Below are 25,247 nucleotides of genomic sequence, written 5' to 3'. Positions count from 1 at the left end.
TCAGCAAATCAAATTTAGCCTGCAGGCTGCGCCTCTCCCCCAACAGTCCCTTCTCTGGTGCCTCTGCGTACCTCCTGTCTACCTCCAGCATCTTTCCCACCAGTCTATCCCTCTCACTCCTCTCCCTGTGTGCCCGGATGGATATCAGCTCCCCACGAATCACTGCCTTCAGGGCTTCCCAGACCACCCCCACCTGAACCTCCCCCGTATCATTCACCTCGAGGTACCCCTCAATACTTGCCCGGACCCTCCTACACACCTCCTCCTCCGCCAACAACCCCACATCCAACCGCCACAACGGGCGCTGGTCCCGCACCTCCCCCATCTCCAACTCTATCCAATGCGGAGCGTGGTCGGAGATTGCAATGGCCGAATACTCGGCCTCCTCCACTCTTGGAATCAGTCCCCTACTCACCACGAAGAAATCTATCCGAGAGTAGACCCTATGTACGTGGGAGAAGAAAGAGTACGCCCGTGCCCTCACAAACCTCCGGCCTCCTGCCCGTCCAGTGAAGGATCCACCCCCCCCCCCCCCACCCACCCCACCCCCCCCCCCCCCCCCCCCCCCCCCCCATGATCAGACCTCCCACCTCCAGATCCGGGACCCGTCCCAACAGACTTATTGAGGAAGTAATGTTTAGCAACCTCTCCATGTTCTGAAACCTGCAGGATCCCAACTGTTAGAACTATTGATAGGTTCAGAATGCATGGTAATAGCTAACTGGAATTCAAGTAAGCTGCCCTTCTCAAGAGCAATTGGAAATGGGCAATGGATGCAGGCCTATCCAGCGACACCCAGATCCCATGAATGAATTTTTAAAAGCAATGTCCAACACAGAAGATAAGTGTGAAATAGTTGTACTTTCATAGAACATAGAACATAGAACATAGAACAGTACAGCACAGAACAGGCCCTTCGGCCCTCGATGTTGTGCCGAACAATGATCACCCCACGTAACCTGTATACCCGTAACCCAACAATCCCCCCATTAACCTTACACTACGGGCAATTTAGCATGGCCAATCCACCTAACCCGCACATCTTTGGACTGTGGGAGGAAACCGGAGCACCCGGAGGAAACCCACGCACACACGGGGAGGACGTGCAGACTCCACACAGACAGTGACCCAGCTGGGAATCGAACCTGGGACCCTGGAGCTGTGAAGCATTGATGCTAACCACCATGCTACCGTGAGGCCCATTCAACAAAACCTAACCTTGCGATATTGTTGACTTCTCCCAATAAGTTTTTTTGTCACCACTCCATTTGGGAGCAGAGGAATAGGAAAGGGATGGGAAAATGGAAGGCAAGGATTAAAAAATATATTTATTCATCGACTGAAATATTGGGGGAATTATGATTTAACAACCACCTTTTTTGTGTTTCTATGTTCTTGGCACTAATAGTTAGGTGAATTGGACATTCTGAATTCTCCCTCTGTGTACCCAAACAGGCAACAGAATGTGGCGACTAGGGGCTTTTCACAGTAACTTCATTGCAGTGTTAATGTAAACCTACTTGTGACAATAAAGATTATATTAAAAAGACACTGTTCCCTCCAAGGCCAATACAACTTCAGAACTACTTCCAGTACTTCAGCTTTAGATTAACCACAGCTTTGCATAGCTGAAGCAAAACATCTACCAAGATCAGCATGGTGACTCTCTGCGAGCTCTCTCAGATCCTTTTCTTGCATCTTCTATAACCGTAATAATCTCCTTAAAAACTTAATTCTAACACTATCACTAACCTTTCTATGTACACATTGTGTATTTTATGTTTGCCCTATTATTGCATTTTCTTTTCATGTACAGAATGATCTGCCTGGACTGTACACAGAATATTTTCCACTGTACCTTAGTACACATGAAAACAAACCCAAATCCCCCTTACAATTCTAGTCCCCTAAATACAAAGGCCAGTATTCCATTTTGCCTTTTTATTTGCTGCATCTGTTATGACATTTTATATCCATCATTTTTGTGTCAATTTGCCCACAGTAGAATCAGTTTACTAGTTCACAAAATCCTATCAATAGCCCTCTAATTTAATGCTGCTATCTGTATTCCTTGCAGGGCTGCCTACCTTTGTGACCACAAAATTTGGATACATGGCTTTCTGTGCCATCATTTAAGTTAACAAATATATTGAGCAAATAGATACAGCCCAGGAGATTCTTGCAGTTATCCACGAATTACAGCTTGTTGATTCGTGTACCAGTCCATTATCCCTACACAGTCTTCTGCCACTCAGCCAATTTCCTAATCAGTGCATTAAAATTTCCAGCTGATCATAGGTTGATCAGACTGATTCCTGGGATGGCGGGACTGACGCACGAGGAATGATTGAGGGGGGTTGCTGGCAAGTAACTCTCGTGTCTTTTAGGGATATAAACTAGTTCTGTATCACATTAAATTATACCCATTAATAGATTAGCTTAGTTGTTCAATTGCTAGCTTACTGTGGACAGACTGTTTCATCCCTTTGAAGTCAACTTTACCTCTATCTAGAACATAGAACAGTACAGCACAGAACAGGCCCTTCGGCCCTCGATGTTGTGCCGAGCAATGATCACCCTACTCAAACCCACGTATCCACCCTATACCCGTAACCCAACAACCCCCCCCCCCCCCCCCCCCCCCCAAATCTTACTTTTTAGGACACTACGGGCAATTTTAGCATGGCCAATCCACCTAACCAGCACATCTTTGGACTGTGGGAGGAAACCGGAGCACCCGGAGGAAACCCACGCACACACGGGGAGGGCGTGCAGACTCCGCACAGACAGTGACCCAGCCGGGAATCGAACCTGGGACCCTGGAGCTGTGAAGCATTTATGCTAACCACCATGCTACCGTGCTGCCCTATCTAGATTCTTAATAGTTGTTTCACTGATCACGATTGCAACTTGACAATATGTTCATGCCATGTCAGGATGTTAACTAAATCTGGATCATTAGGCAATACAAAGTTCCCCCTTGCTTGTTCTAGGACACCTTGATGCAGGAAACCATCCTAAGCACACAAGAAATTCGCAACTTTTCCGTCATGCTTTCATCCAAATTCACATGAAAACATAAAATTCCACATTAAAACATCTTGGCCTGTGACACAGGCAAATCATCCCCCCAAAAGAGGGAAAAATACAAGAGGAAGGATACTTACAACTGGCCATCGTTCCGTGTGTAGAATGTGACCGATTTGATGGTAGCTACTACGACCACCATGCATAAGGTGACAGGCACAAAGAGCATGATTACGTGTTTGGCCCCATATTTAAGAGTCAGCTCTTCCTCATCCCCTTCATCCTCCTCCTGGGTCTGCCGCGTGGCACTCTGAGATTGGCCATTGCTCTCCTGACAAGGTTCCTCATCACTCAGCCTCCTGCGAGCAAGATCGGACTGTGAAAAGATTGTTTGAGGGTTGGAGTTGTAAAAAAATAAGTGTAACCATGAAAAGAAACTAGCTCACAACAAAAAACTAGACAATTTCAGAATCTCAATGCTAAAGTGTGAAGGATTGGAGATGGGAGACATACAAGGCAATTGAGGGAGGGCAGGGCAGAAAAGGAGGTAATGATCTGATTTTTTTCATGTTTGGTGTGACTAGTCAGTCTGAATCATAGAACATAGAACAGTACAGCACAGAACAGGCCCTTCAACCCTCTATGATGTGCCGAGCATTGTCCGAAACCAAGATCAAGCTATCCCACTCCCTGTCATTCTGGTGTGCTCCATGTGCCTATCCAATAACCGCTTGAAAGTTCCTAAAGTGTCTGACTCCACTATCACAGTAGGCAGTCCATTCCACACCCTAACCACTCTCTGAGTAAAGAGCCTACCTCGGACATTCCTCCTATATCTCCCACCCTGAATCTTATAGTTATGTCCCCTTGTAACAGCTACATCCACCCGAGGAAACAGTCCTTCTACTACTGAACACATTCCTCAATAGGTAGGCCGCAAAGATAGCAAAACAGTCATTACAAGCACTAGCCTTAGGAACTAAATTGTTCATTAATTAAAATCATAATAAAAAGATAGAATTTGTAGTCTGAGAACAGAAGTTAAGAGATACCTGACATCTTGTTCTTTAGCAGAAAGTGGTTTTGCAATAGTCAGCAAGCAAAGGAGAGGTTTCTCAAGACCAATAAACTGTTGTGTAATTTGACAACAATACAGCACCAAACTGTAATGCATTTTAACCCTTTTCCCTCAGACGGAGTGTTTGCCACTTCAACGGGACTTTGTACTTTTAATTTTTTCTGTTAGAAAGGACCAGAACAAAAGTTTGAATTGGACAGCTCATCTATAGAAAATGTGGCATGTGTTCCCACTTTAACATCACAATCAGACTATCAAGCAGAAGCTGCTGAGGAAAGTTCAGTCCTTTATCATACACTGGATGATTAAGTTCACTGAACCCTGGCCTTGACAACCACAAGAAAAATCATTTAAACAAGCCTGAACCAGTGAACACAAAATACCTCCATTGTAACACAATTATCTCCAAGCACAAAATAACTGTCTTCAAGGAACTGGTCTGTTCCACTATTACCACCAATAGCAAATAGCAGAAAATGAAATTAGCAATAATGGGTAGCAAGTTCATTTGAGACATTGGAGATGGTCCTCCCTGTCCTTTTGAGAATTGCCTAAAGCCCAGGTAAGGGTTCCAAGCTCAGGGTTAGCCACAGTCAATGTTGGAACACAATGAAAGAGGGACTTTGTGGGACAACAGCTGCTTATAGGTGGAGGGTCCTTCAGGAAGAGGACTTGTGTTTCTTTGAAGCAAACAGGAAGGTGGCAATCACCTCCTGTATTCTTTTCCCTCGTCATATTGTTCACTGTAGCTGAAAGATGGGAGGCTCTTAGGAACTGAAGGAGGAAGAGGACCACAAGGGTGTGGAGAAATTAGCAGAAAACCTGCTCTTGGGAATTAGATACAACAATGGAAGATGCAGCTTTTCAAAACTAGTTAAAACAGGAAGAGTCTCTGTTCTGCCAATGGAACAACTAGTTTCTGACAAGCACAAACTTTCCACCTGTTGAACAACAGTACAAAATAATCTCTGTACATAAACGATCTCTCCAAGCTGGTGACATGTTCAAACAAATATCTTGCTAGAAAATTTCGCTATTTAAGGTGTTTGATCTGAATGTTGATAAGCTGTGCTGAGAAAAGGCAAGTAGATTTATACAGAGATCCAACTCGGACACTATGCTGTAATCATCCTATGATTCATATTGTTGTGATTTTAGAAACATAGAAATATAAAAAATAGGAGTAGGTAATTCAGCTCTTTGAACCTTCGCCACCGTTCAATATCATAGCTGATCTTCAATCTCAATGCCATGCCAGAATCAACATCCCTGCAACCAGTCTGTCCAGCTGTGTCCGAATTTTCTAAGTTTCAATCCGATCCCCTCTCCTTCTAAAGTCAATTGAATACAGGTCCAGTCAACCTAAACACTCCTTGTACGACAATCCTGGCATTCGAGGATTCAGTGAACCTTCACTGCACTTCCTCCATGGCAACTATACCCTTTCTCAGATAAAATGATAACTAAACTGGAGCACTTAATATTCCAGGTATGGTTTCACCAAGACCCTGTACAGCTGTAGGAAGATATCCTTGCTCAAGTAGTCAAGTCCTCTTACAATGAACATACCATTTGCCTTTCTAGCTGCTTGCTGTAACTGCAGGCCTGCTTTCAGTAACTGGTGTACAAGGACACCCAGGTCCCCTTGTACATTAACATTTCCCAATCTATCGCCATTTAAATAATACTGTCATTTTGTTTTCCTGCTTAACACTTACCTACATTATACTGCATATTCCATGTACCTACTTGTCCACTCACCTTATCAAAAATTGCCTTGATGTCTCTTAACAATCCCACCAAGTTTTATGTTGTCAGCAAACTTGGAAATATTGCATCTGGTTACCTCATCATTGATATATATTGTGAATAATACATATTGTGAATAGCTCAGGCTCGAGCACTGATCCCTACAGTACCCCACGAGTCACTGCCTGCCACTCTGAAAAAGACCCATTTATTCCTCCTGTCTGCTAACCAATTCTCAATCCATGCCAATGTATTACCTCATGTGTTTTTGATTTTGCACACTAACCTTGTATGTGGGACTTTTATCAAATGTTTTCTGAAAATCCAAGTACACTACATCCACTGGTTCACACTATTCCATTAGTTATATTCTCAAAGACTCCAGTAGAATTGTCAAACAGGATTTCACTTTCCAGTGTAGACATTGTCTAATCCCGTTAATATTTTAAGTATCCCGTTATTGCATCCTTTATAATAGACTCCAGCAATTTTGCTGCTCCTAATGTTGGCCCAAATGTTAGGCTATCCAGTCTGTAATAGCTTGTTCTTTCCCTCCTTTTTCAAATAGCGGGATTACATTTACCAACCACCAATCTGCCGTATCCCATTTCAGACTGTAAGGAAGAAATGTTTGGACATTTGTCTTCATTAATTTTCTTTTTGCATACTTAGAGAAGCTTTTACAGTTTGCTTTCATGTTACTTGCAAGTTTTCTCGTACTAACACTATCCTTAGTTTCTTTTGTTAGCCATGTTTGGGCCACTTTCCTAGTTTGTAAGAATTGTCCTGTCAATTCCAGTTTGTCCCTTTTTTGTTACTCTATTTCAATTTTTGCACATGGACAATTAATGTGCCTATGCCTTTAAGATGGACTTCACCTTTCATTCGAGAGGATGGCAAACAGAGGGTTGGTCCCTAAAACAAGGTATGATGGGCTGTTGTGTTCTGACACCAGTGATGACGCATCTTGATAGACTTGGCTGGCAGCCAATGAGCTGGCTCAAATTGCCAAGTCTTTGCGGATACTCTATGCTGATTGGTGCTGACTATTCTGGAATGTTCTCCAAGTCAGGAGGATTGATCTTGCTTTCAGTTTTAACAAATCCAACAGCAGAGCAACACCTCTGCTGGAGCTCTCTCCCAGAAAACAGATCCAGCCAGCCTATGTAGCCTGAGTGCTTAAAATTCCTCAAAGCAGAGCTTGAGGGAACTCCTTGGGTTTCTCTCCCTGAAATGTTAACAGACTTCTCTAAACTCTTGTGGAAGCTGTTCATCTAATACTCCATTTCCTCAGTAAAGCTGGGGAACATTCTGGTGAGACCGGACCAAAGTTTAAAAACACAGGCTAGAGCTGGGGAGGTGGTGAGATCAAGAATCAAACTGTTGCTTTGATCGAAGGCCCAGGGTAATAAAAAAAAGTAACTCACCCAGAGGAAACTCTACAGTCTGGAAGCACTGAATATTTCTGTCAAAAAATCCTCACTAACAATTCACCAGTGGCTTTGATTCCCAAGCATCCTTGAAAGGCAGCCTACTGCAACAACATCAACATCAGAAACAAGGATACTCATCTCTGTTCATTTTAATCCTTACTATTTTACTCCTCCTCCTGCCTGTCTTGTGTGTGTTTGGGTAGAGGATGGGACAGTTAATGGGGGGGGGGGGGCATAGATTAGCTGACCGTTATTGTTGCATATTTCAACTTTATTTCTGTTATAAATAAGGTTGTGTTCAACTTACAAACCTGGTAGCTATAATTTATTGAACAGTCAAAGGGCCAAAGATTCTGCAAATTTTATACAAACTATCGATTAATTCACTTGTGTTGGGTTTGTGGGGCTAGAATCAACCGCACATTAGCCCAGGGTGTGGTAACAAGTTGTGTTTTTACACCAGAAAAGGAACATTTGTTCCTTAAATTAGACATTGCCCATCTACCATCAGACCTTTTAATGAAGTTCTCCAATCTATCTTAGCCAACTCATGTCTCATAGGTTTAGTTTAGATTTAATACTTAGTTTTGGATTGGACTACTTCACTTTCCATCTTAATGAAGGATTTACCATGTTAGGTCACTGTTCCCTAGGGCGGAATGGTGGCACAGTGGTCAGCATATGCTGTTGAGGACCTGGGTTCGATCCCAGCCCCAGGTCACTGTCCGTGTGGAGTTTGCACACATTCTCCCTGTCTGCATGGGTTTCACCCCCACAACCCAAAAGATGTGCAGGTTAAGTGGATTGGCCACACTAAAACTGGTCATTATTGAAAAATAATTGGGTACTCTAAATTTATATTTTTTAAAAAGGCCACTGTTCCCTAAAGGATTTTGCTGCACAGCAAGATTAATTAACCCCTTCTCATTGCACAACACCAAATCTAGGATAGCATGTTCCCTAGTTGGTTCCTCAATGTACTGGCCTAAACAAAAAAACATGTTAAATACATTCCAGGAATGCATCTGGCTCATTATTGCGAATTTGATTTGCCCATTCTATATGTCGATTAAAGTTACCAATGATTACTATAGCACCGTTGTTGCATCGTTAATTTCCTTTTTAAATGGCCATCGCCGACATTACCACTACTGGTTCGAGGCCTATGGACAACTCCCACTAATGTTTTACGCCCCTTGTTGCTTCTTAGCTCCACCCAGACGGATTCTCCATCTAGATTTTGAACCCATATCCTCTCAATATTTAGGGAATTTCATTCTTTTTTAAAAAAAAATAATTTTTATTCAAATTATACAACAAATGTTCTCCCAACAATAAAATAAACAAGGCATAGAAATAAACAGAAAGAAACCCCCCCCCCTCAATACAAAGCAATAAATTAATAACAAAAAAGAAAGTAGCAAACATATAGTCGCAAAAAAACAAACCCCCCTTAACAGAACCCCCCCCCCCCCGGTTGCTGCTGAAACTGACCACCCTCTAACACTCCGCCAGGAAATCGAGAAAGGGCTGCCACCGCCGGAAGAACCCTTGTACCGACCCCCTCAGGGCAAACTTGACCCTCTCCAGTTTGATGAACCCGGCCATGTCGTTAATCCAGGATTCCGGGCCCAGGGGCTTTGAGTCCCTCCACCGTAGAAAAGAATCCTACGCTGGGCTACTAGAGACGCAAAGGCAAGGATACCGGCCTCTCTCGCCTCTTGCACTCCAAGCTCCGATGCTACCCCACTATTCCCAGGGGGGAGACCCCCACTTCCCCTCCAACTCCTCTAAAGTCGCAAACTTCCCATCAAGGAAAAGGTCCCCCATCCGCCTGATGCCTGCCCTATGCCAACTCAAAAACCCACCATCTATTCTCCCTGGGGCAAACCGGTGATTGCCCCGTATCAGGGCCCAAACCGAGGCCTTCACTTCCCCCCTATGCCCACACAGGTCGCCGCCTCCAACCTCTTCCATGCGGCACCCTCCCCCTCCATCACCCACCTACGAATCATTGCCACATTCGCAGCCCAGTAGTACCCACACAAGTTGGGCAACGCCAAACCACCTACCTCCCTGCCTCGCTCCAGGAATACCCTCCTCACTCTCGGGGTCTTCCGTGCCCACACGAACCCCAGAATACTCTTATTTACCCTCCTAAAAACAGCCTTCGGAATCAAGATGGGAAGGCACTGAAAGAGAAACAAAAACCTCGGGAGCACCGTCATCTTAACTGACTGGACCCCGCCCGCCCGTCTGTGCCTTAGTTCTGCAATGAGGTGGCACCTCCTAAACTCCTCCTCCATCTGTTCCACCAGCCTCGAAAAGTTTAGCTATGCAGGGCCCCCCAGCTACTAGCTATCTGGACACCAAGATGTGTCCCTCTTCAACGGGAGCTCCCTCATCGCCCTCTCCTGCTCCCCCAGGTGCAGGACAAACAGCTCACTCTTCCCCACGTTGAGCTTATAGCCCGAAAAATCCCAAACTCCCCAAGTATCCTCAATACCTCTGGCATCCCCCCCCCCCCCGCCGGATCCGCGATGTACAACAGTAAATCATCCGCGTACAGCGACAACCGGTCAGTAATCTCATTCTTAACTAACACCCACCTCCTTTCCCTTTTTGCCTGTCCTTCCTAAATATCGAATACCCTTTTATATTCAGTTCCCAGCTTTGGTCATGCAGCCAGGTTTCCACAACGCAATCATACCGTAGCAGTTTACAACCAATTGTGCTGTTAATCATCTACCTTATCATGACTGCTCCATGAATTCAGATTGTCCCTTGTCGAGAAAAGCTTTTGCATCTATTTAGGAGAAGTAGTTACAGAGACAAATCCAAGGAGGATCACCATCCCCTTGCACGTAGTGTTATTGTTCATCATGACACTGGAGCTCGGGGGGGGGGTTTGGATCACTATCTGTGTGGAGCCTGCACGGTCTCCCCATGTCTGCGTGGGTTTCTTTCGGGTGCTCGAGTTTTTCCTCCCACAACTTCCAAAAGATGTGCCGTTAGGGAATTTGGACATTCTGAATTCTCCCTCTGTGTACCCGAGCTAGCAACTAGGGGCTTTTCACAGTAACTTCATTGCAGTGTTAATGTAAGCCTACTTGTGACAATAGCATCTTCAGTCTTGCTTATGTTTAGGTAGATAGATAACAGCTGTCAAATTCTTCCATTTTACTTGCCTGCACCTCTCTGGACGAACTTAATATAAGCCAGGAATCAAATCTGGATCATTCTTGTCTGTGCCTTAGTTCTGCAATGAGGTTCGCAACAAAAGCAGTCAGGCTGTTTAGCAGTCAAACATTAAGTGACAACAGGCACGTTCCCATTACCGTGTATTAATCAATCAACAAATAAACTGGAGTAGGCCACTTGACCCTTAATGCCCGCTTTGTCATTCAATACGGTTTTTGCTGATCTTCTACCTCAACACTTTCCTGCACTATCCCCACATCTCCTGTACCCAAACATCTATTGACCTCTGTATTGAATATACACAACAACTGAAGATAAAGGGACTGAGGTGGGGAGAAATTTCTTCACCCAGAGAGTGATGAATCTGTGGAATTCACTACCACAATAAGTAGTTGAGGTGAAAACAATGCAACTTCAAGGAGGAATTAGATATAGTTCAAGGGGCTAAAAGATAATCAGGGTGTTGAGCTTAGTGATCAGCCATGATCATAATGAATGACAGAACAGGCTCGAAAGGCCTCCTGCTTCGATTTTCTATGTATGTTTCTATGTATCCAGAGCTCTCTAAAGTAGAGTACCAAAGATTCATTACCGAGTAATGACATTTCTCTCCATCTCCACCTTAAATGGCCAACCCCTTACTCTGAATCTGTGATCACTTGCTCCAGATTCCTCAGCAAGGGAAAACATTTTCTCAGCATCTAGCCTGTTAAGTCCCTTAAAAGCTTTAACGGTTTCATGGAGACCACCTCATGCTTCTGTACTCTAGGAAATAAAGACAGTCTTCTCAATCTCTCCTCATAGACAATCCCCTCACCCCAGGAACTTACTGTGCCCAGGAACCAGTCAAGTGGCTTTTGTTGCACTGCTTCTAGGGCAAGTATGTATTTCTTCAAGTAAAGAGACCAAATCTACAAGTACTTCACGTTGGCCTGACAAGTAGTAAGACTTGTATTCCATTCCAACAGATTCTTTCAAACAACTTAGAAGGACAAGGACAGCAGATGAATGGGAACACTACCACCTACAAGTTCCCCACCTAATCACACATCATCCTGACTTGGAACCATATCATTCCTTCACTGGGTCAAAATCCTGGAACTTCTTTCCTACACTGCATGAACTTCAGTGGTTCAAGAAGAGAGGATTAAATTGTAAATAGCTGAAGCCCAAGTGCTGCTCCCTGTGGTAATCCACTAGGTACAACATATCAAACATGAAAATGTCCCATTTGTTCTTACTCTTCATGAACTAATCCTCAATCCAAGCTAATATCCCTCAACCCCATGAATCCTAATTTGGTGTAATAGACTCTAGTGTAGCTCTTCATAGAATATTTCACAACAGCCAACTCAAAGATTTCCTCTTCATAAATCTGTGTTGACTCAGATTAATCATTCTGATTTTGTGTCCTGTTATCACAGTCCTAATAGATTATAGCATTTTTCTTACTCCTGGTGTTAGTCTAACTGGCCCCTGGTTTTCCCTCTCATTCTTGTAATCCTGCTAGATTCACTTTAATGTGTTAGATTTTGTTTCCCCCACCCCCCATGTCACAATATAAAAGCTTTTAAAGTTCAAAGTCTCCTTGGGGATGTAATTCAATTTGTCCTTGAACGGGTTTAATGAACACCAACAGCTGTCACATTTTAGTCTCATGAAAAGGGGATGTTACAGGAACTTCCAATCGAGCTAGTTTACAAGCCACACTTTTATGGATGTGTGTCTCCAATTCGTTAACTTTCTCCCAGCCTCCAAGGTTGCTCAAGGGTTTGAAAGAAGCAATTAACATAAAAATGTATTCTTGCTATCAGTTTTGATATCAATCTTACGTGTAGCTGCATCCATATATAAATGGGGGGGGGCACTCAACCCAGGAGAATTGTTGCTGGTGTCTAGTGCCATTGGGCACGATTTCAGCCAAGTGCCCACTTCATTAGGCCAGAGAGCAGACCATGCAGGGTGTCGAAGTACAATGGGGCCTCATCCTGCTCTTAGAACATAGAACAGTACAGCACAGAACAGGCCCTTCGGCCCTCGATGTTGTGCCGAGCAATGATCACCCCACTTAAACCCACGTAACCCGTAACCCAACAATCCCCCCATTAACCTTACACTACGGGCAATTTAGCATGGCCAATCCACCTAACCCGCACATCTTTGGACTGTGGGAGGAAACCGGAGCACCCGGAGGAAACCCACGCACACACGGGGAGGACGTGCAGACTCCACACAGACAGTGACCCAGCCAGGAATCGAACCTGGGACCCTGGAGCTGTGAAGCATTGATGCTAACCACCATGCTACCGTGAGGCCCCTCTTGTTTGAGACCCGCATGACTCACTTCCAGCAGGTGTCTCCAGACAGCAAAAGGCAATGGAATGATTTGTCCAATTTTCCCTTCCATAGGCCTAAACCCACAGTGATGCTAAATTCAGCAAGATCCACTTACTTTTAACAGATTGGGTCTGGGATGGAAGCTGTTGCAGGTGTGGTTTAATAGTTTCCTTAACCAGGAACAAAAATCAGAAAACGAGAGGCTGTATATTTCCCAAAAAACGAGAGGTTGCATCATTCCCTCAAGTTGGTGAGGGAGGATGTGGGGAGTGGTTTCAAAGGTCACAAGGAAAATTTGATAGGTTGGAAGCCATCATTTTTTAAAAATTACTTTACCAGAGTTACAAAGCCAGAGCTCAGAGTGTGGACAGGGGCAACATTTTGGGATCAATAGACTTTTGACAGGCATGGTATCATAAGAACATAAGAACAAGGAGCAGGAGTAGGCCATCTGGCCCCTCGAGCCTGCTCCGCCATTCAATTAGATCATGGCTGATCTTTTGTGGACTCAGCTCCACTTTCCGGCCCGAACACCATAACCCTTAATCCCTTTATTCTTCAAAAAACTATCTATCTTTACCTTAAAAACATGTAATGAAGGAGCCTCAACTGCTTCACTGGGCAAGGAATTCCATAGATTCACAACCCTTTGGGTGAAGAAGTTCCTCCTAAACTCAGTTCTAAATCTTCTTCCCCTTATTTTGAGGCTATGCCCCCTAGTTCAAGGGAGAATTAGGTAGAAAAATGGTGTCAAGATACAAAACAAGTGAAATAGGCTTCAAGGTTAAATGGCACCCCCCCTGTTGGGTAAAGGGTCAAGTGAATATGGTGATCTGAGGGCGGAAGGATAAATAAACAAATAGACTAAAACACACATTCAGAAGGACCATCAGCTCAACGTCTTATAAATATCTTCTCTCACCAACTGGAATTGCCGAGCTGTGCAACTTTAAAATTTACCTCGGAAAAATCTCCTTCTGTATCAACTTGATTTGGTTGTCTGTGCGCTAGGAAATACGTTTCTTGCTAATGTGCAATGACAAAGCTGCATGAGGCACAGGGCCTAAACAAACTTTGCTGCTTTGTCTCAGCCAGGACTGGCAGCCTACCTGGTCAGTTCTGACAGCCTCACTAGTCATCGCCTCTCTGAAGGTCAGCATTATCCATTTCAAACAGTCCTGCTCACAACTTTGGCAGGTTGCTGGGAGTTTTCCTCTCTACAGTAAGGCAAGCCTGGTTTGAGAAAAAGACAGGTGTTTGCCACTGAACAGTACAAAGGGGAAAACCTACACAACTACTTGGTTTTAGGCGACTCAGCACTATGCCCAGATCAAAGACTAAGACTGCAAGTGAAGAGAATAATAGTCGTAATTTGTTCTTGTACAAATCAAAAACCTGTCTATAACAATGTACATTTATATAGCAACATTAATGTAATGAAACATATCAGCCAAAATTTGATGTTGAGTCACATTAGGACAGATGAAAAGATTGGTCAAAGAGGCAGGCTTTAAGCAGCAAGTGATAAATTTATATTTCAATAATTTAAAAAAAAATCTCAAGTCAAATATTTTTTATAACTCCGTCTTCTGCAAATCATTGACGATTTGCCCAATCAACCAATCTCGCAGACAAGCCAATCAATGGTAAATCCTCCTAGGTCTGTGAAACCCAAAAGTAGCAAAATGAAATAACAGGATATCAATTCAATCCTGCACCGGAGATTGGGCTCTGATCAGCAGCAGTTAAATCACCTACTCCAATATCATAACCTCCTCAGTGCAGTTAGTATAAGCAGCTCAAGTTGAACCCCACAAAAAAAAGTCAGTGGAGTTAGCAGTCAGGCTGGTAGTTCGGCCACTTGAGGCAAGAGAGAGAGAGAATGCAGCTGGATCAGATGGTGGACAGTCCTTGCCAGAAACCTGACAAACTTTCACAATCCAATGTTATAGTCAAAAAGAAAAACAACAACTTGGGACAAGATAACGGAGAGGAATCAACACCATTTTACCTAGAAATAAAAGAAAAAACATCTCCGTGTAAACACGTGTCTGTGTTGGGGACACAAAAATCAAACTAAGGAACTTCTCAGTTGACGTTAAACATTACAAGCACCAAAGCAGCAAATTCACACCTGAACTGAGGTGGATTAATTCAAATTTCAGCTCTCCTGGTCATGAACCCCAGAGTTTGCATGCACACATGGACGCTGTGCTATTTACTCAGAATAATTAGGAACTTTTCTCCTGCTCCACAGTTCCTTAAGTGTTAAACCTTCACAGCTAATGAGCTTTTGAGATATTTTAAAAAGGTGCACGAGGAAAAATCTCAGTAAATGCACTAAATATTAAAGACTAAATTAGAATCATGGAATCCTTACAGTGCAAGAGGCCATTCAGCCCACTGAGTCTGCATGAGCCTCTGAAAGAGCACCCAACCTGTGCCCATTCCCCAACCCTATCCTTGTAACCCTACACAACCGTTGGACACTCGGGGGCAATCCACCCAACCTGTACATCTTTGGACTTATTGGGAAGTATTTGGAGAAAGCACCTTGTACACGAAGCAAAAAAAAAACACAACAGAAAAGCATCCATTAGGTAAGCGTTTTCAAAGTTCAACATGCTACATCTGGAAGTGCAAAAGAATGCTCACAGCACAGGGGAGGTTATTTGGTCCGTCATATCTGTGCAGGCTCTCTGGCCTCGTGCCTTCTCCAAAGCCCTACACATTCTTCCTTTTCAGATAATAATCCAATTCCCTCAAACTCCTCAATTAAACCTGGCTCCACCACGTCTCCATTGCCCTTTTGCCAATTACCTTAAATACATGTGCCCTCTCGTTCATGATCCTTATACCAATTGGAACGTTTTTTCCATATCTGTCCAAACTCATGGTTTTGAATACCTCTATCACTCTTCCAACTCTGTCACCAAGGAAAACAGTCCCGACTTTTCCAATCCATCTACAAAACTGACTACAATTCATCAACTGACAACTGAAGTTCCTCATTCTTGAAACTAAGCTTATGACTATTTTCTGCACCCTATAGTGCCTTCGCAGTGCCCAGAACTAGACAGAGGCCGAACTAGTATTTTTATAAAAGTTTAAACTGGGAACCAGATTAGGAAGTTAGAGGTCAGTAAAGAAGCAGCAACTAAAGCCAGTAAGGTACGAGATAATAAACTCAATGTGACTAGGGGGAAGAGTAGACAGGGAAGAAGAGATGATGAACGCAAAGGGTCAGGTGGTCTGAGGTGCAATTGTTTTAATGCGAGAAGTGTAGCAGGTAAGGCAGATGAACTTAGGGCTTGGATCAGTACCTGGGAATATGATGTTATTGGTATTACTGAGACTTGGTTGAGGGAAGGGCAGGACTGGCAACTGAATATCCCAGGGTATAGATGCTTCAGGAGGGATAGAGAGGGAGGTAGAAGGGGTGGAGGAGTTGCATTACTCGTCAGAGATGATATCACAGCTGTGATTAAGGAGGGCACGATGGAGGATTCGAGGACTGAGGCAATATGGGTGGAGCTGAGAAATAGGAAGGGTGCAGTAACATTGTTGGGACTTTACTACAGACCTCCCAAAAGCGAGCATGAAGTAGAGGTACAAATATGCAGACAGATTATTGAAAAATGTAGGAGCAATAGGGTGGTTGTGATGGGAGATTTTAACTTCCCCAACATTGAATGGGATTCGTGTAGTGTTGGAGGCGTAGATGGAGCAGAGTTTGTAAGGAGCATCCAAGAGTTTGTTTAGAGCAGTATATAAATAGTCCAACTCGGGAAGGGGCCATACTGGACCTGGTATTGGAGAATGATCCCAGCCAGGTGGTTGATGTTTCAGTCGGTGATTACTTTGGGAATAGCGATCACAATTCCGTAAGTTTTAGAATACTCGTGGACAAGGACAAGAGTGGTCCGAAAGGAAGAGTACTAAATTGGGGAAAGGCAGAGTATAACAAAATTCGGCAGGAGCTAGGGAATGTGGATAGGGAGCAGCTGTTTAAGGGTAAGTCCACATTTGAAATGTGGGAGGCTTTTAAGGAAAGGTTGATTAGAGTGCAGGACAGACATGTTCCTGTGAAAATGAAATATAGAAATGGCAAGATTAGGGAACCATGGATGACAGGTGAAATTGAGAGACTAGCTAAGATGAAAAAGGAAGCATACATAGGATCGAGGCAACTCAAAACTGATGAAGCTTTGGAGGAATATCGGGAAAGTAGGATGAATCTCAAACGCGCAATAAAGAGGGCTAAAAGGGGTCATGAAATATCTTTGGCTAACAGGGTTAAGGAAAATCCCAAAGCCTCTTATTCGTATGTAAGGAGCAAGAGGGTAACTAGAGAAAGGACAAAGACAAAAAAGGGAATTTACGCGTGGACTCAGAGGAAATGGGTGAGATTCTTAATGAGTACTTTGCATCGGTATTCACAAAGGAGAAGGACAAGACGGAATTTGAGGCTAGGGATGGATGTTTAAATACTCTAGGTCAAGTTGTCATACGGAAGGGGGAAGTTTTGGGTATTCTAAAAGACATTAAAGGTGGACAAGTCCCCAGGACCGGATGGGATCTATCCATGGTTACTGGGGGAAGAGAGGGTTGAAATAGCTGGGGCCTTAACAGACATCTTTGCAGCATCCTTGAGCACGGGTGAGGTCCCGGAGGACTCGAGAATTGCTAATGCTGTCCCTTTGTTTAAGGGTAGCAGGGATAATCCAGGGAATTATAGACCTGTGAGCTTGACGTCAGTGGTAGGCAAACTGTTGGAGAAGATACTGAGGGATAGGATCTATCCACATCTGGAAGAAAATAGACTTATCAGTGATAGGCAGCATGGTTTTGTGCAGGGAAGGTCATGTCTTACAAACCTAATAGAATTCTTTGAGGAAGTGACAAAGTTAAGCGATGAGGGATGGACTTTAGTAAGGCTTTTGATAAGGTTTCCCATGGCAGGTTGATGGAAAAAGTGAAGTTGTATGGGGTTCAGGGTGTACTAGCTAGATGGATAAAGAACTGGCTGGGCAACAGGAGACAGAGTAGTGGCGGAAGGGAGTGTCTCAAAATGGAGACGGGTGACTTGTGGTGTTCCACAGGGATCCGTGCTCGGACCACTGCTGTTTGTGATCTACATAAATGACCTGGAGGAAGGTATAGGTGGTCTGATGAGCAAGTTTGCAGATGATACTAAGATTGGTGGAGTTGCAGATAGCGAGGAGGACTGTCAGAGAATACAACAAAATATAGATAGATTGGAGAGTTGGGCAGAGAAATGGCAGATGGAGTTCAATCCAGGCAAATGGATGCATTTTGGAAGATCAAATTCAAGAGCGGACTATATGGTCCACGGAAGGGTCCTGGGGAAGATTGATGTACAGAGAGATCTGGGAGTTCAGGTCCATTGTACCCTGAAGGTGGCAATGCAGGTTGATAAAGTGGTCAAGAAGGCATACAGCATGCTTGCCTTCATCGGACGAAGTATTGAGTACAAGAGTCAGCAGGTCATAGAACATAGAACAGTACAGCACAGAACAGGCCCTTCGGCCCTCAATGTTGTGCCGAGCCATGATCACCCTACTCAAACCCACGTATCCACCCTATAACCCGTAACCCAACAACCTCCCCCTTAACCCTACTTTTATTAGGACACTACGGGCAATTTAGCATGGCCAATCCACCTAACCCGCACATCTTTGGACTGTGGGAGGAAACCGGAGCAACCGGAGGAAACCCACCCACGCACACAGGGGGAGGACGTGCAGACTCCACACAGACAGTGACCCAGCCGGGAATCGAACCTGGGACCCTGGAGCTTTGAAGCATTTATGCTAACCACCATGCTACCCTGTATAGGACTTGGTTGGGCCACATTTGGAATACTGCGTGCAGTTCTGGTCGCCACATTACCAGAAGGATGTGGATGCTTTGGAGAGGGTGCAGAGGAGGTTCACCAGGATGTTGCCTGGTGTGGAGGGTGCTAGCTATGAAGAAAGGTTGAGTAGATTAGGATTGTTTTCGCTGGAAAGACGGAGGTTGAGGGGGCACCTGATTGAGGTCTACAAAATTATGAGGGGTATGGACAGGGTCGATAGCAACAAGCTTTTCCGAAGAGTGGGGGTGTCAGTTACAAGGGGATCATGATTTCAAGGTGAGAGGGGGAAAGTTTAAGGGAGATGTGCGTGGAAAGTTTTTTACGCAGAGGGTGGTGGGTGCCTGGAACGCTTTACCAGCGGAGGTGGTAGAGGCGGGCACGATAGCATCATTTAAGAGGCATCTAGACAGGTATATGAACGGGCGGGAACAGAGGGAAGTAGACCTTGGAAAATAAGAGACAGGTTTAGATAAAGGATCTGGATCGGCGCAGGCTGGGAGGGCCGAAGGGCCTGTTCCTGTGCTGTAATTTTCTTTGTTCTTTGCTTTCATACATTATGCCCTGATTATTAATGTCTAGGATGCTTTCAATGATTTATGCACTTATAAATCCAGATCCCTCTGCTCCAGCACAGCCTTTCCAGTGTACCGTCTTTTTTTATCTTCTCTCCATGTTCTTTCTACCAAAATGAATCACTTCACGTTTCTTAGCATTAAATTTAATCTGCCCCTTCATTTGTGCGCCCATCCCATCAATCTATGTGCTTTTGAAGTTACTAACCTCCTCAGTTCAGTGCTTCCAAGCTTTGTCATCCAAATTTTTGAAATCGTGCCTTGCACACCGATGTCTAGGTCAATGATGGGCAACCGTGGCTATTGAGTGGACCGCATGAGTGGCACTCCTTTATTTCAGTGGGCCACCAGATTGAAAATCGGGCTTGTTCACCAACCATCACCCCATGAATATCATGCTAGTTAAAGATGCTTAATCCTCTATATATTAATAGAACCATCAACTTAAAAAGGGTAAAAACAATAAATATTTACACTTTGGTTGCAGAAGGAGCTCTCAGTCAGTGCTGTGTGCAATCAGCAAGCACCTCACTTGCCCTTGCTTTACATGTGCATCAATCAGTTACACCGATCGGGGAAAAAAACATCAGGAAATTAGCTGAATGTGGCAACCTTGCGGATGGAGAGCTGCACTCCGAACCCTGATGGGTCGCACATAGCTCATGGGCTGCAGGTTGCCCATCACCGGTCTAGGTCATTTACATACATCAGTCGGAGCAGAAATCCTTCCACCAACCCCAGGGCAACTCCACTATAATCTTCCTCCAGTTCACTACTTTGCTCAGGCAATTTTGTATCCATTCTCACTGCCACATTTAACCCAAGAAATTTGTATGACACATGAAAAGCCTTTTGCAAGTCCATTTATACATCAATAGCTCTATCCTCATCTATCCTGTTACAATTAACCCACATTAACTTTGACCCAATTATTGTTTCCAGTCATTTCCCCACCAAGGTGAAATTGACTGGCCTGTAGTTGCCTGGCTTACCTTCCTTCTTCAGGTGATCACTAACAAGTATGATTGACTCAGTGTTACTATCATGGGTTCTTTCATGTCGTATGAGCCCATTCTAGATTTGCATCTTCAGGAAGTGTTTCCAGGGGTGGGATCGATCCTTGAACTCGAGATCGCTGGTATTACTTCCTCAGGATCCATTCCAGGCCTCCTCTTGCCTTCGCGTGTCCTGGAAGAATTGTGTCCCTTCAATCAGGAGGTTCCTCCAAGTACGTCTCTTCTGAGCTCACGTCTCCCAGGCGTTGACATCAATGTTGCATTTCTTTGGGTAAGCCTTTAAGGTGCTGTTGAAACGCTTCCTTTGTTGTCTTCTTGTTCAGAAGCCTTCCTTGAGCTTGGCAAAGATGATTTACTTTGGAAGTCGGGACTCTGACATTTTAAACATATGGCTGGCCTAGCGAAGTTGGTTTTGGGCCATCACTGGTGCTCTTGGCTCCAAGGGCACTAACGTTAGTACACCCATCCTTGCAACTGATGTAGAGAATCCGTCTTAGACAACAGTGACATCTCTGCAGGCCTTGAGGGGGCATCTGTGCGTAGTCCAAGTTTCTGAGCTAGAAAAAATTGGGAGGACAACTGTCTTGTACACGAGGATCTTGGTATCAGCATGGATCTTGTGGTTATCAACAATTCTCTTCCTTAGGTATCTGAAGGAGGCACTCATGAATTGAATACAATGTTGGATCTCTGCATCGATGTCAGACTTAGCAGAGAGGTGGTTTCCCATGTGTGGGAAATGTTCCACATTTGGGAGGCTTTCTATTCATCTTGGAAGGGAAAGACCTGATCTTGCCCATGGGCGGGCTGGTTAAGGATTGGAGTCTTGAGGCTGAAACCAATACTTTGGTATGCTTCCACAAAGCTGTCAAGCATGGCTTGGACAGATTCTCTTCGGAGGTGGTGTTGTTGTCACCCGCATACTGACATTCCACAAGCGTTGTCAATGTCATTTCCTTCCTGTATTTCAATTAGTTGAGGTTGAAAAATTCTTTCCGTCCAGGACGTTGACTCCACTGGGAAGCTAGCTCTCAACAAGGTGAGGAAAAGGGCGATGACATATCCTTGCTTAACTCCAGTTTTGACCTCAAAAGATTTGTCCCATACCAGGGGCTGGTTTAGCACAGTGGGCTAAACAGCTGGCTTGTATTACAGAACAAGGCCAGCAGCGCAGGTCCAATTCCCGTACCGGCCTCCCCGAACAGGCATCAGAGTGTGGCGGCAAAGAGGCTTTCCATTGAAACCTACTTGTGGCAATATGTGATTATTATTATTATTTCCGTTTCTGAGGACTGTCGGCGACATCTTGTCGTGGAGGAGGCTGATGAATTTCTCTTGACAACCAGCCTTTGACAGGATGTTCCACAGCACTTCCCGATTTGACCAAGACTTTTAGTCAGATTAATGAAGGCTGTGGAGAGTGTTTAATGCTGCTTCTGGCATTTCTCTTGAAGTTTTGTCTTGAAGTTGCCGAGCAGTGAAAATCCATGTCTGCTGTTTCACAGTTTGGCTTTCCGGAAGGATTTCTTCAGAGACTGGCAGAAGACAGCTCGCAACGGTTTGGGTGATGATTTTTCCAGTGACAGGGAGTAGGGAGATTCCTCGTTAGTTCCCACAGTCCACTTTGTCTCCGTTCCTGAAGATGGTGGCACGATATCCTTGGGGTCGGCAGGAATTTCTTATCTGTCCCAGATTTTCAGCATCAGCTGATTGAGATCTCCATGTTGAAAATCTCTGATGGGATCCCGTCCAATCCTGTAACTTTTCCACTCTTCATGTGCTAAATGGCGGCTTATATTTTGTCCACACTTGGTGCGAGTCCAAGATGATCTTTGATGGATAGTTGGGGAGATTTCCTCAAACATGTCCTCATCTATGGTATCATAGTTTGAGTTATTTGCAGTGTTCTCTCCATCGAAGGCCGATTTTATCTTTGTTCCTCAAGAGGGTTCCGCCCTCACGTTACACTGGTTTGAGGCCGAGAGTATTGGATCCATATATTGCTCTGGCGGCACTGAAGCAGCTCTGGGTGTCATGTTCGTCAGTGCACCATTGGTTCTTAATTTCCCCGAGATCTTCTTTGTACCTCTGCTGACTAATTGATGAGCTCTGCTCTTTGTCTGGCTGATTTATATCATTTCGCCAGGCGCGGAGAGCTTTCTTCTTGGTGAAGGTTAAACTGACTGGCCTGCAATTGCTGGGTTTACCTTTACATCTTTCTCACACAAAAACAAAGTGACATTTGCAATCCTTCAGACCTCTGCCACTACACCAGGATCTCAAGACTGGAAAATTATGGCCAGAGTCTTCACCATTTCCGCTCTTATTCATGGATGCATCTCATTTGCTCCTGATGCCTCAACCTTCAAATACAGACAGCTTATCCAATACATCCTCAATTTTAAAGCCTTCAAGTGTCTGAATTATCTCCTATTTCACCATGACCTGTGCAGCATCTTCCTTGGTAAAGACAGATGCAAAGTATTTATTTAATACCTCAGCCATTTCCATCTCCATGGATAAATCCTTTTTGGGTCTCTAATCCATCCCACATCATCTATCATCTTTTTACTATTTATGACGATAGAATACTTGCAGATTTTGTTACATTAGGTGCCTGGGTCTCTTCTCATATTCTCTCTTTGCATCTCAATATTTTTTTTCCATTTCCCCTCTGTACCTTGCACATTCAGCCTGAATCGAGATGGCATTATCCAATTACCATCCTTCCTAAGCACAATTTTCCATCATTTTAAATCTGTCTCTTTTGTCATCTGGGTTGCTCGGAGTCTGGTTGCCTTAACTTTCTCATTTGTGGGGATAGACCTTGGACCAGACACCAAAACAATTGATCAATACTATTGAAACAGTAATTCTAGCACTCACACAAGGGAGTTCCCCCATTGGAATTACCAGATGCTGACTGAAATCAAGTTGAGATCCTCCTGAAATAGGATACACTACATTTACGCTCTTCACAGCTCAAGCCCTACTTAAAATCAGCAACAGGAAATTGGTCCCAATCGCTCAAAAGTGTTTTGACAATCCCTTTCTTCAGAAAACAAATCCTTGTCGAATAAAACACCACGAGGTGGCCATTCTGCCTATTCTATCTGCAACAGCTCTTTAGGATCACTCCCTTGCTCATTATACACAGCCCTGCAAATGTTTATGCTTCAAGTACTTATCAAATCCCCTTTTGAAAGTAACCACAATCTGATACATTATCCTTTCACATCCCAGATCATAAATCACAATGGAAAGAAAGGGTCTGCTCATTTCTCTCCCCCCAACCATTGCTTGTTGCATCAATTATCTTAAATCTGTGTCGCCTTGACCACCTATCAACAAAAAAAAACTTCTACTGATGATTAAAGCCATATGTAATTTTCAAGTGCGAGAGATCACAAGGTATAAAATGAAGAGCAAGGTCTCACCGAGTTGGCTTGACGGTTTTCTGATGCACTCTCTCTTGGCTGCCCGCCCTGAAACACAGGCACAACCTGGGCAGATAGTTCCGACATCAGGAAGATCTCACGGAGCAAATCAAACGGTCTCTCTTGTTATCGATACTCCCTCCCCCACTGCAAAGCATACAAGAGCAGAAAAACATTATGCTGTTATTTTCAAGACACTATTATGGATAATCCTTCCTGATCGGTTGGGTGTTTCCTTGCTTGTTGGCATGGACAGAAGCCCCAATAAATCATCAGATTATCTCCAACCCAACAGGTTGGTAACTAGGAATCATGTCGCAATTGAAAGCTTCTCCACCACTTCTAAACTGGTGAAGGACAATCAGTTTCAAATCTGCCTGATTAACGTATGTGATAAACAAAATTTGACATTGAGCCATGAGGAGCTATTAAGACAGCAGACCAAAAACCTGGTTAATGAGGCAGGTTTGAAGGAGTAATTCAAGGAGGTATTGCCAGAGTTTAGGGCCTGTACAGCTGAAATAACAGCCATCAATGATGGAACAATTAACGTCAGGGATAGTGAATTATTAGAATCGAAAAATCACGGTTAGAATCTCAAAATCACAGATCGACGGTTTCAAACACTGGAGAAGGTTACAAAGATAGGGAGGGGTGAAAAGCAAAAACCCAAAGTCAGGAGAAGGAAACAATCGCAGACTTCCCCCCCCACATCAGTGCACCCAGGGGAAGAAAATCAGTCCCCCACCCTAAAACCCCAGGAAAGGAGACACCTATCTCTCTCTCTCTCCCCCCCCCCCCCCCCCCCCCCCAAGGAAGGGGATACCCATTCTCTCACCTCTCTCCCCCCCCCCCCCCCCCACTACAGTCCCTGGTAGGGGACACCCCCCAGTCCCCAGCAAGGGCCCCTTCTTCCCACCCCAAGAAAGGGGTTACCCATTCCACACACCTCCACCCGTGGGCAGCACAGTGATTAGCATTGTGACTTCACAGCACCAGGGTCCCAGGTCCGGTTACCCGCTGGGTCACTGTCTGTGCGGAGTCTGCATGTTCTCCCCGTGTCTGCGTGGGTTTCCTCCGGTGCTCCGGTTTCCTCCCACAGTCCAAAGACTTGCAGGTTAGGTGGATTGGCCATGATAAATTGCCCTTAGTGTTCAAATAAGTTAGGATGGGTTATTGGGTTAGTATGGAAGTGAGGGCTTAAAGTGCGTCAGTGCAGACTCAGTGGACTCAATGGCCTCCTTCACTATGTTCTATTCTTCACGCCCGCCCTCCGCACGCACACACACACACACACACACACACCCCCCCCCCCCCCCCCCCCAGGGTACACCCACTTCTCCCCACCCCCACCAGCCAAGGGAATGGAACCCACAACCCCCTCACCACCCACCTCTCCTCCTCTCACCACCCCCCTCTCACCCCCCTCCTCCTCCTCACCACCCCCCTCTCACCCCCCTCCTCCTCCTCACCACCACCCCCTCTCCTCCTCCTCACCACCCCCCTCCTCTCACCACCC

At 44.7% G+C, this 25,247-nt stretch overlaps 1 protein-coding gene across 2 annotated transcripts in view; it reads right to left on the bottom strand.

The window, feature by feature from the left end:
• psen1 (presenilin 1) overlaps nucleotides 1-23,903 on the bottom strand; it is a 97,561-nt gene extending 73,658 nt beyond the window's left edge. Inside the window, exons 1-3 of one of the 2 annotated variants that reach the window (XM_038781748.1) lie at nucleotides 23,729-23,884; nucleotides 13,935-14,058; nucleotides 3,168-3,403 (exon numbers count right to left, since the gene is read on the bottom strand). In XM_038781748.1, coding sequence (XP_038637676.1) covers nucleotides 3,168-3,403; nucleotides 13,935-13,985 — 287 coding nt within the window. In that variant the 5' untranslated portion in view covers nucleotides 13,986-14,058; nucleotides 23,729-23,884. Of the gene's footprint in view, nucleotides 1-3,167; nucleotides 3,404-13,934; nucleotides 14,059-23,728 lie in introns of both variants that reach the window. The other variant, XM_038781739.1, reaches the window with a different exon arrangement.
• Between the last annotated feature and the right edge of the window lie 1,344 nt (nucleotides 23,904-25,247).

This window comes from Scyliorhinus canicula, chromosome 2 (assembly GCF_902713615.1).
Source record: "Scyliorhinus canicula chromosome 2, sScyCan1.1, whole genome shotgun sequence".
Taxonomy (NCBI): Eukaryota; Metazoa; Chordata; class Chondrichthyes; order Carcharhiniformes; family Scyliorhinidae; genus Scyliorhinus; species Scyliorhinus canicula.
This window is presented reverse-complemented; position numbering and strand designations above follow the sequence as displayed.